We start from the raw sequence: 12,511 nt of genomic DNA, 5'->3' as shown, positions 1-12,511 counted from the left end.
CCTTTTAAATGCTCACATAGGAATAGAACACAGGGAGATTTGACCATATTAGCAGATATTTTCCTTGAATATGATGTTACCTTCCAAGGTCTGACTAAGGTCAGAGTAGCAAATGAAAGACTGGACATTACCAGCAATGTATCAGTGGTGGGTTTCTATAAAAATGAAATAAATATTATGGATAGATTAAGGGTGGTACTGGGTTCAAAATAAAGAACAACCACAAAAGTATTGGATCGGGTGAATGTGTGTGAACTGCTTTGTCAAATACATAAAGACATAAAAGAAAAAATCAGGATATCTATAGTAAGGGAAAAAAAGCCTTAGCCAAGAAGCAGCACGCTGCCTGAGCTGTGTGTATGTGTGTGTGTGTTCCAGTGATATATGCTGCACCCCGCTGTGGCAGCTCTGCACTGGGCCGTATAGCGGCTGGAGATCCTGCTGTTTGAGTGACAGGCGGCTGGCGCGAGCTGTCTGTCTCCCAGCAGGGGTCCCCCTGCCTCTTCCTCTACCGGCTCACCCATTATCTATCCATCCATCCATATCACTCTCTCTGCACTGTTCTCCACATCTCCTTTTCTATCTCATCAGATACTAAGCTTTTATGATCAAATACAGCAATTTATATATATATATATATATATATATATATATATATATATATATATATATATATATATATATATGAACATATGTAATACAGTTTATAGAACCTGCTTTTGTCCCTTTGTAATCCTTTCTCTACCTATAGTAACACAGTGCCACATCAGACTGCAAGGTTTTATGAATTATTCATGAGGTCTGTAGGTAGAGGCTTAGTAACATAATCACAGAGGTTAACTCACTGTGCCATCACATGAGGACAGAATGAACACATTTACTAGGAATCGGAGCATTTTAAAGGCCCCAAGGACAGGAGCCACAAAAGAAGTTTGAAAAATTGGGTATTTATTAACTTTTTCTTCACTAGGAAACTAGTACATTTGTCTTAAATTTGAACTAAAATGAAAACATGGAAAGTTCTGGGTTTTGAAGATTTATTTATAAAGGTGATGATCCAGTCTTTCTAACTGTCACTGACCTGTTGCATTTTGGAGAGATCCCAGCCACTCAGACTTTAAATAACTTATACAAACATTTTAGGGAGTCTGAATGCTGCTCTATAGATCGCTATTTTTCCTCACAGAACTTCTTTTTTTTTTCCCCCTAAGATTTTTTTTGTCCTTCATGGAATAATGTGCTGTTAAGGTTTTCTATAATGTATGAGACTCAGGTGAATTAATAAGAATGCCATTATTCTTCTGATCACGTGATAATCTTCTTTTTTTGGTTTAGATGACAGATATAATTGCCACAGTGAGGGATTCGAACCTCAAGCTGACCCTTGCCTTTGGCATTGGTTTGCATCATGCTGGTCTGCACGAGAGAGACAGAAAGACCGTGGAGGAGCTGTTCGTCAACTGCAAGATTCAGGTACCTCCACAAGGCACATCGGTTGTTGTTGTTACCAGTTGTGTGTCATTGTAATGAGGTAAATGGTCAAATGCCTATAAACACCGAAACCTCTAAAATGCCCCATTTTACCAACAAATCTCGGTAGTAACTTCACCAGCTGCTGTTTCAGGTGTTCTTTACCACATAGAAACAAAAGTACTACTGCATTATCTCAAAGCATTGTATAATCTTTTTATAACTCTCTCTTCAAGGTGCTAATCGCCACTAGTACTCTGGCCTGGGGTGTGAATTTTCCGGCCCATTTGGTGATTGTGAAAGGCACAGAATACTATGATGGGAAAACACATCGTTATGTGGATTACCCAATTACAGGTAACAACTGCTCTGCACTGTGTATGCCTGTTATGCTGCTTACATGCAGATGTACTGGACCTCCTGTGTGTCATTGCTTCTGCAGATGTGCTACAGATGATGGGGAGGGCAGGTAGACCTCAGTTTGATGACCAGGGCAAAGCAGTCATCCTTGTACATGACATAAAGAAAGATTTCTACAAGAAATTCCTCTATGAGCCCTTCCCTGTTGAGTCCAGGTGAGTGAACAGAGCAGTTTTTTTCTTATAATCGTTGAGAAAGGCTCAGCTAATGTTGATATATGATATCTTCCTGGTATAGCTTGCTTGGTGTCCTCGCTGATCACTTGAATGCGGAGATTGCTGCAGGAACTATTGCTTCCAAGCAGGATGCTATGGATTACATCACCTGGACGTACTTCTTCCGCCGGCTCGTCATGAACCCCAGGTATGTACCATATTAGTCCATTTCTCTGCCAAATGCTATATATCTCACATCCTGTCTGCTGTTATATAACCTGTTTGATCCCAAATATTACAAAGTCTGTGTAGTTGATGATCAAGATTCAAGATTCAAGAAGCTTTATTGTCATTTCAACCACATATAGCTGGCGCAGTACATAGTGAAATGAAACAACGTTTCTCCAGGTCCTGGTGCTACATAAACATACAACAACAAGTTCAACACAAAACAACAAACAACACCACAGAGCTAGGACAGAAGTTGTCTTAGCCATGTAAAGTGCACAGTGTGCAGCTAGGTGCAAACAGAGCATAGACAAGACAGTGCAAAAAAGACAATAAATACAATAAAGACAACACAAAAGAACGCAGGACACTTAGCACCGAAAAGAAAGAAAAGAACATGTGTACTGGAATGTAAGTGAAATAAAATAGATAAAGTGAAATGATGTAAAAAATAAAAAAAAAGTATTGTGCAAAAATACACAGCAGTGGTTGAGGTAGTGCAAATAGAATAAACATAAATATAACTATAGCAGCGGATGACAGGTAGAGGTAGTGCAGTAAGTAATGAACAATATAAATTATGTGTGTGTGTGTGTGTGTGTGCGTCCACACAGTCAAGAGAGAGTGTGTGTATCTGTGTGTGAGAGAGACAGAGAGTTAATATACAGTTCAGTCCTGAGTGAGAGTGTGTGTGTGTGAGAGAGTGTAGAACAGTTCAGTCCTGAGTGAGAGTGTGTGTGAGAGTGTAGAACAGTTCAGTCCCGGGTGTTGAGGAGCCTGATGGCTTGAGGAAAGAAACTGTTACACAGTCTGGTTGTGAGGGCCCGAATGCTCCAGTACCTCTTTCCAGATGGCAGGAGGGTGAAGAGTGTGTGTGAGGGGTGTGTGGGGTCAGCCACAATGCTGTTGGCTTTGCGGATGCAGCGTGTGGTGTAAATGTCTGTGATAGAGGGGAGAGAGACTCCGATGATCTTTTCAGCTGTCCTCACTATCCGCTGAAGCGTCTTGCGATCCGAGACGGTGCAGTTCCCAAACCAAGCAGTGATGCAGCTGCTCAGGACGCTCTCGATGGTCCTTCTGTAGAACACAGTCAGGATGGGGGAAGGGAGATGGGCTTTCCTCAGCCTCCTCAGAAAGTAGAGGCGTTGCTGGGCTTTCTTGGTGATGGAGCTGGTGTTGAGTGACCAGGTGAAGTTCTCCGCCAGATGGACACCAAGGAATTTGATGCTCTTGACGATCTCCACAGAGGAGCCATCGATGGACAGCGGAGAATGGTCACACTGTGCTCTCCTGAAGTCAACAACCATCTCTTTGGTCTTGTCGACATTCAGGGAGAGGTTGTTGGCTCTGCACCAGGCTGTTAGATGTTGCACCTCCTCTCTGTATGCTGACTCGTCGTTCTTGCTGATGAGACCCACCACGGTCGTGTCATCGGCGAACTTGACGATGTGGTTGGAGCTGTGCATTGCTACACAGTCGTGAGTCAGAAGAGTGAACAGCAATGGACTGAGCACACAGCCCTGAGGCGCTCCAGTGCTCAGTGTGGTGGTGCTGGAGATACTGCTCCCGATCCGGACTGACTGAGGTCTCCCAGTCAGGAAATCCAGGATCCAGTTGCAGAGAGAGGTATTCAGGCCCAGGAGACTCAGCTAACATGTTAGCTAACATTTCATCACATTCTAAAGGACTTCCATTAGATTCAGATCCAGTGACTGGGAAACCCACTGAAGAACACTGAACTCACTGCATGTGCATAAAACCATTAAAAAATAAAAAATAATGGTGCATTATCATGCTGGAAGATCATTAGAAGATGGTAAATTGTGGCAATAAAGGGATGCACACAGTCACCAACAATACTCAAATTTTTATATTAATAGGCCCATAGTGTGCCAAGAAAACATTCCCCACACCATAACACCAACTCCACTAAACTGGACTGTTGACAAAAGGCAGGTTGGGTCCATGGATTCATGCTGTTAGAGCCTAATTTTGAGCCCACTGCAGCCTCACCTTTCTGTTTTTGGCTGACTCTAATGGAACCCGGTATTCTGCTGCTGTAGCCCATCCACCTTGTTTAACATGTTGTGCATTCTGAGATGCTTTTCTTCTCACTGTAGTTGTACAGAGTGATTATTTGACATACAGTAGCCTTTTTTGGCTAGCCTGGACATTCTCTGGTGACCTCTAAATCAAATCAATTCAAATTCAAATTTTATTCGTCACATACAAAATCATACACAGTACGACATGTAGCGAAATGCTTATTATGACTGTCCTACATTTGAAGAAGAGTATAAAGTATAAAGTAAAGTGTGTGGACAAGAAAAGTATAGGGATATAGGTAATAAAAATATAAATGGAAAAATAGGAAGAATAAAAACTATCTTAGTAGAAATTAAAGACATGATGAGTTATGAAAAACACCAATAGTTACGTAAAGGCAATTGTGTATCGGATATACATATACAAATATATGTGTATATAAAAATATAAATATATAAAAATGTGTGTATAATATAAACATAATAATATAATAAAATATAATACAATATATTATACACGATATAATATCTATAACTATAATATGATAATAATATGATGTAATATTTGGTTATGGTATAATGGTTCTTCATTATCTTCCTGGCCTTGGTCCAGCACCGCTTGCTGTATATAGTGTCCAGGTCAGGAAGCTCGGTATAGATGGTACGCTCGGCTGATCGCACCACCCTCTGGAGAGCTTGCCTGTCCTGTTTGGTGCTGTTTCCAAACCAGGCAGTGATACTTCCCGTCAGGATGCTCTCAATGGTGCAGGTGTAGAATGTCTTTAGCACCTTTGAGGGTGTTTCAAAAAGGTGTTTCAGTCAGCAGAATTGCTGCTTAGTGGATGGTTTTCTTTATTGTACCATTCTAAGTAAACTCTATAGGCTGTTGAGAAATTATCAGGAGATCAGCAGTTTTGAAAATACTCAAAACAGTCTGTCTGGTATACCAATCATGCCACAGTCAAAATCACCTAGATCACAATATGTCTCTATTCTGATGGTTAATGTGAACATTACCTGAAGCTGCTGGAACATGTCTGTTTGATCTGCTGCCATATGATTGGCTGATTAGATAATTGCATGAATGACTACGTGTACATGTGTTCGTAATAAAGTGCTCTGTGATTGTGTATGGGTGGACATCGTAACAGAGATTCAGAAGTAAAGCCAAACTCCCTCTGAGTCCCTCTAGTGGCTGGCTGCAGTATGTTCTTAATCTCACCCATTCCCATGGTAGTCAATTGGAGAAGTCCAAATACATTTGAAATGATTCTGAGAAAACGGTTCGGTCAATTTTTACAAGCTCAGTTAACTCTGATATCTCTCTATCTATGTCAACTCTGATGAGGTGATTGACAGATTTGGACATGACTTTCAAGTCTCATGAGTAGACACTTTCCAACATGCACCTAAAGCCATTGCTTGTATGTTGCTTATTTTCATGTCTAAGCTGTAGCTCATTATAGTGACATTATAACTAGCAAACCAACACGAGTGAAAGAAATTCTGACATAAACCAAGGCAGACAACATTAGCAAAATTTCATAATAATATAATGAATGTATGACCTTAGCGAATGCTCAAAGCAGCTTGGAAATGTTATCCAGTCACTTGTTTTTAAACACACTCCACCAGCCAAATGAGCAGAGTATAAAAGAACACTTCTGCATTCAGATGGGTAATTTATTATAAAATGAAAATCATAAATAGCAGTGATTTTTTTTAATTTTTTTTGCAAAATCAGTAGTGTTGAGTGTAAATGGTGACTTATGTTCATAAATATAGTTTCTATTCATATCAGTGTACTTGTGAAAATTATCTGAATACAATTTAGCAAATCAACTTTATATCTTAATTAATAACACTATTACACCAGTCTTAAATATAAAAATAACTCCCAAGCCCTCAGAACCTTACAGTCGGGGTAAAGAGTGGCGTGTTGTCCACTCATATTTACAGTCATTGCACCAACCAAACATATAATCTGTACCCGAATCACAGCTCAACAGTAAAAGCAGTGTAATAGGTAATGACTGATTGAGCAATTATTTGCACTTTATCGGATTTCTGCAGCGTGAATGAAATGGCACCAGAGACTTATTACTGATTGTGTTGCTATGGCAACTTCTTGCCACCGCAATAGCACCGAGTCCACCCCATAGTTCACTCTGACATCACGAACCATGATCTAAAACATCACACACACACACACACACACAAACCTATCCCCATCTCTGGCTGCAGGGGTCATATAGGGCGACATACACATCTGCTGTGAATTGTCGATGACGATTCCAGAACATTCCACAGTGCTGGCATTTGCACGCCTGTCAGCCCACATTAAACATTTAGGAAGAACCGTGCCCTTAGTGGTGTAGTGAGCGCTGACCGGGCTCATGCTATAGCATAACATGAGCAGCTACATTCCACCTTGGCTTTTTTATTTAATTCGAATTATTGCGTGTTAAATGTGCTGATATAATCAGTTATTTTTAGATAACTTTAGTACCTATAGCACTTTTCTTCCACTTATTGCCTGCCTGGGTTCCAATGGTTACTGTTAATTTTAATAGCATTATGCAGCATATTTTAAGTGTAACCAAAATAAGACAACCCTACACTACCCCACACACCCACCACGTGCCTGCCCTAACACTCCCTCACCTCCAGCTGTCTCATTTACAAAAGACATATACTGTATAGTTTCAAGTCGAACACAAGGTAATAATCGCAAAGGTATGCTAATTCTAGTAAACATAATTTGTAGATATTGTGCTAGACAAAACCTTAGGGAGTAAGAGGAAAGAAAATGACCAAGATATTTTAGTCCAAGACCTGGCTGCCTCTGCCGGGATGTTACGACTTGTACATGAGCCTTTTGACAAGATAATGACACCAGACAAGCATGCAAGTCACCCCGTAATGGTCGTGTGACAAAGTAATGTATTGTTATGGCCACCTCAGTGCCTTTATTCTCTCCAGGGAAGCTGTCACCAAATTGTGGGAACAATTTAGCATTTCACGGAAAGAAATATACTACTTCATAACACTGATTGCATGTGTTATTCGTTTTATGTATTTAGTTTAGCATTTTTCCATGAAGGGTGTCAATAATAATAGTTTCCAAAATAAGATGCTGTATTAGTTAGAGCCTGGATTTATTTAAGATTAGTATGCAGTATGAGGTTTGTGCATAAATTTTAAAGTATAATTTGAAAAATATATGTTCAGTATGTCTTGTTCATAAATGCGTGCCAAGACGACACTGGAAATGTGTTTTTTTTTAAGCCTTTGTGCTGATATTTTTGTTTACAAGAAGACTGTGTGCGTGTGTGTGTGTGTGTGTGCACGCATTAAAATGTGAGTGTGTGAGTGGGAAGATGTTATTTGTGTGAGTGAGAACAGGAAGTCATGTTCCCAAGCCCCATCTTTCTCTGTCCGGTACACATTTAAAGCCGCAGTTTGAATCGGTCACCTTGACACCAGCCATCGCTCATCAGCAGTGATTCAGTGGTTTAGACAGAGCTGCATGCTGTCTCTCTAGGCGGGAGAGGCGTGGGCCCCCAGGGGTCTCATAAAGAGTGCTGCTTAGCACCTCACCACCATCAGGGGCCACATGTCTATAATGGTAATGGCAATAGCTTAATCACATCAAGTCATGTTCACAGCAAGACACATGCTGAATGCTGCCTATTACTCATTCACTCACTGCACATCCCTTCTACTGGGCCTGTGGACATGAAGAGAAATGATAATTATCTGTCACTTTTATATTAAACCTTCTTTCCTTTTTTAAGTGATTTAGTAGTTATGTTGTATGTTGTGTTTTATACGAGAGAGCGATAGAGAGAGAGGGAAAGAGATTTGTGTGTGTGTGTGTGTGTGTTAGATATTCTGCTGGTTGCTTCCTGTCTTTGGAGGAAGGTTTGGAGTGCAGTCTGACTTTATTCTTTGGGGAAAAACATCTTGTCAGGCATGAGATTTTACAATGCTGGTTGGCTAAATATCCCAAGCTGTGCTGGAAGTAAAGCCAAACATTTTAGGATGGTTATTATTTATCCACAAATTGATTTCAGTTGCAGTTTATTATCTGCTTTTATTAGACTATATCATTGAGTTAAAAGTACTAGACCAACATCGACATGGTCAGTTTAATAGCACCACTTTTACAATTGGAAAATCAGAAGCAGTAAATTTCCCTCTCCTATAAGTTCCTACTATGACTTAGTTGTTTTGTTTTTTTTTAATTTAGGATAACTTTACCTATTGGCATTGCTACATGTAAGGTGCTCAAGAGTTAACTGTGCTTTCCTTTCTTTTTATTTTTTATATGATTAGAAACTATTATTGGCAAAATGTTGTACAGAGCACTGTTTGTATGACAGAGTGCACACAAACATCATAGTTCCCCATACAAAGCAGTACAATCTATAAATGCCAGCGAAATTGTCACAGTATGATTGATGACTGAACACTACAGTAATAAGCAAACTGGTTCTGTTGCATAGAAGAAGTTTTACCATATTGTACAGGCATAACTAATTTTACAGTGTTGCATGCTGGAGGGGAATGTACATGTTTCTTTAATTTTCTCTCTGTCTCTCTTTCTCAAGTACACACACGCGCACACACACACACACTTTCTTAGATGTTTTCTGTAAAATTAAGTGCATTGTTGTATGCAGGTCTGCTGGCTCATGTGGTAGCTTTCACATGCTAAGCAAAACATGGAAGTGATTTTAGTTCCACGGCGTCTGCCAGCCTGCATCCTGTAAGCTGGTAGTTATTTTACTGTTGGAGAAAATGTAGAAGTTATGTTTCACTGAACACAAGTTGTAATAAAATTACATTGCGGTGATGTTTACTGACCCAGAATTCATTACACTGTCAAAGCATATAATATACATCCATACACAAATGACATACTCGTCATATATATATACATATATATATATATATATATATATACATATAGTATATATATATATATACTCTTGGACTCTTCGTCTTCAACAATCCAAACACATTCAGCAGTAAGTTAAGTAGTTGTAGGAAGTTAGGAAGTTGTACGGCAGAGCATCTCTCTAGAACAGGGATGTCCAGTCTTATCTACTAAGGGCCGCAGGTTTTTATTCCAATAAGGCAGGAGCCAAACCTGATTCCACCTGTTTATTCACTTGATCTTGGCTTTCAGTAGATTTGCGTCTGGTTTATGGTCGGTTGGAATGAAAACCTGCACCCACACTGGGCTTTTGTGGATAAGACTAGACATCCCTGCTCTACAAAGCATCAAAGCATGTGGGGGAAAGTATATAAGAACAACTGTGTAAAGCAGTACAGTTCCTGACAGAGTGGTTTTGATGAACATATACTTGAATTGTTATTGAGATTGAAGTGATCCCAGATTTTTTAGAATGTGAAATTATTTAATTTTATGTATTCTGTCTGCTTAGCTCCAAAATTATTTGTGCCCTTGGTAAACATGAGTGAAGTACTTATAAAATTTCAACTAAATGCTGAACTAACTGAAGGTTAGATTGCACTCGTATAGTCACTATAAGATTAATGTTTACCAATGGTGCCAAGAATTCTGGCCCTAACCATTCTAAAGCTAATTGAATGAATCTTTTTTTTTTTTCTTCATGCCTAGCTACTACAATTTAGATGACATCACCCACGAGACTATAAACAAGTACCTGTCCAATCTGGTAGAAAAAAGCCTCAGAGATCTGGAATGTTCTTACTGTATGGAAATACAAGAGGTATGTGTGCTTAGTATATTAAAGTAATAATTAATGGAATATATTAACCAAATTTGCTAATAGGGCATAAAAGCCATTGGAGACCAGATACCATGATCTCATTTATGCAGTACGTGATCTACTACCTCTTCCTCATCATTAGCAACTTAGGATATACCTGTAGCTTTTTTAGTGTGATTTTTAAAAAAAAAAAACATTTTTAATATATTTTTTCCATGTGGACTTTTCACTTATTAGAGATTTGAAGTAAATTTCATAATTCCTTTTAAGACTTTCTTCTTCTCTACTTCAGTGCTATAATTTGTGTCTTGACATTTCGGTTAATTTTAATTGACAGATCGTAAATGTCCAAGAAGACCAAGCGATCCTTAACAAAAAGAAATGAACAAATCTCAGTGGACAAATCTATATTTGTGAGCATATTTTTGAATCCTCTGAGACTCACCTATCTAACCAGAGCAACATCAGACTGCTCCATCTTTTGTTTTAGTGTATATATCATAAATAAAAATAGCAACAGGCCTGGAGTAACTTGGGATACTTCAGTGTTATTTTAAAGAAGGAGCAGGGGTCCTGGCAGTCCTCAGGTTAACCCTATAGGTTAATTATAGCTGTTGTTTGGGTTGGATAATAAATCTGTGTTTATCTGCAGGATGAGTGCACCATCGAACCTCTCACGTATGGCCGCATCGCCTCTTATTATTACCTGAAACACCAGACTGTTCGCATGTTCAAGGAGAGACTGAAGTCAGAGCTTCCTATTCAGGAGCTTCTGTCCATTCTCACGGTGAGGACACACACACACACAATATGGAGAAAGACCCTCTTTAAACCCTTTTTAGCTCTTTTCCACAGATAAGGTGCTGATGCATAAACTCAAACAATTTGCCGTTTCTCCAATGCAAAAGCTTTAGTTCTCACCCAATATTTGTTTGTCCAGAGAACCAAATCTCAACTAGGTTGGAACCGGTCAGTTACATCAGTGGCTTGAGCACATTCATTTAAATAATTTACATGGACAATTATAAAAAGCAAAAGTAATATTGCTGTGTAACATCAAATTTGTCTGGAGAACAATTTTAGCAGAAATTCAGAGTCCAGAGAACCAAATCTCAACTAGGTTGGAACCGGTCAGTAACATCAGTGGCTTGAGCACATTGATTTAAACATGCTTTTACATGGACAATTATAAAATAGCAAAAGTAATATTGCTGTGTAACATCAAAGGGGTCTGGAGAACTGTTTTAGCAGAAATTCCAACAAACTGTTGCTGAAAGATTTGACTGAAAATGAGAAAACATGTATTCCAAAATCCTACACAGTTGTTATTGCTTTTAATGTAGTGCATTGTTAAACTTCCATAACTAATCAGATCAATATTTGGATCCTAAACTGGTCAAAATGTGCATCGTGTTTAAAAAATGCCCCGCCATTTCCCATTCCACTAAAAACAGAGAACAATACAGAGAAACAGTATTGGTTTTAACTAAGCTTCCAAAAGAATCTTTATACATGCCTGGGCTACGTTTACCTCAGCAGGTTAAAGTGGCAAAAATAGGGTTTTTTTTGTCTTAATGTGTCATCAGATTTTTTTCAGGATTACGTGGTCGTAGATCAGATACGTATTGTGACATGAGTAAAAATGGTCAGCTCAGAATTCTTGTCACTTTTACCTAGTGAGCATATCATTGTCATCGTCATCATCATCATCATCATCATCATCATCATCATCCAGTGCAGCAAAACAGCAGTGTGAGGACAGCGACAGTGATGAGTATATTCAGTGAAAGGAAAAACGAAATCCAAGCATAACAAGAAGGAACTTGAGGGAAACGAGTAGTGTAGCGAAATAATTGCACAAGAAATCAATGCGCTCATGCAGCGAGCTTCAGGGCACAGGTGCAATCAAATTAAAAACAGATAAGAGTCACTTGGTGCAGTTGCGAATGTGAATCAGATCCTGTCTGAGCAACAAAAAAAAAAAAACAACACAAAGCAGAATTGTGCGAAGAAGGATGTGATGTGAATATAGCCCAAGACTGAACACTATTTTATGTGTTGTGTATCTTGTGTTATGGAAAATAAATTTCAATTTAAAATGAAAATATTATACATGCTGCAAGTCCTATGTAGACTTGTTTGTGTTTCTGTAGGCAATTCCCTGAGTATATGCCTACCTGAAAATGGGTCTAGTACTTAATGTCCTTGTTTCCTACTGACAAATTATTTCATTTTTGGAAAAGGAAAGTTTCCATACTCAAATTTTCTACTGAGACACTAATGCAGAAACATGATCTAAACATTTATATCACACACGTGGAACAAATGACGCTCCAGTTAGATCAGTACACCATCACTGCGTCCAGCTTGTCAGATGATTGACAGCTCGTATCCTGCTTGGACGGTAGGTAAGAACTTCCCAAAACACGAA

At 39.0% G+C, this 12,511-nt stretch overlaps 1 protein-coding gene across 2 annotated transcripts in view; it reads left to right on the top strand.

The window, feature by feature from the left end:
• ascc3 (activating signal cointegrator 1 complex subunit 3) overlaps positions 1 to 12,511 on the top strand; it is a 153,874-nt gene that overhangs the window by 129,606 nt on the left and 11,757 nt on the right. For both annotated transcript variants that reach the window (XM_058393115.1, XM_058393122.1), the window contains exons 31-36: positions 1,336 to 1,473; positions 1,707 to 1,827; positions 1,913 to 2,045; positions 2,128 to 2,253; positions 9,969 to 10,080; positions 10,733 to 10,867. In XM_058393115.1, coding sequence (XP_058249098.1) covers positions 1,336 to 1,473; positions 1,707 to 1,827; positions 1,913 to 2,045; positions 2,128 to 2,253; positions 9,969 to 10,080; positions 10,733 to 10,867 — 765 coding nt within the window. The remainder of the gene's footprint in view (positions 1 to 1,335; positions 1,474 to 1,706; positions 1,828 to 1,912; positions 2,046 to 2,127; positions 2,254 to 9,968; positions 10,081 to 10,732; positions 10,868 to 12,511) is intronic.

The sequence above is a fragment of the Hemibagrus wyckioides genome, linkage group LG01 (genome assembly GCF_019097595.1).
Source record: "Hemibagrus wyckioides isolate EC202008001 linkage group LG01, SWU_Hwy_1.0, whole genome shotgun sequence".
NCBI classification, from domain to species: domain Eukaryota; kingdom Metazoa; phylum Chordata; class Actinopteri; order Siluriformes; family Bagridae; genus Hemibagrus; species Hemibagrus wyckioides.
Note: the sequence above shows the minus strand (reverse complement) of the source record. Positions and strands in the feature narration are given on the sequence as shown.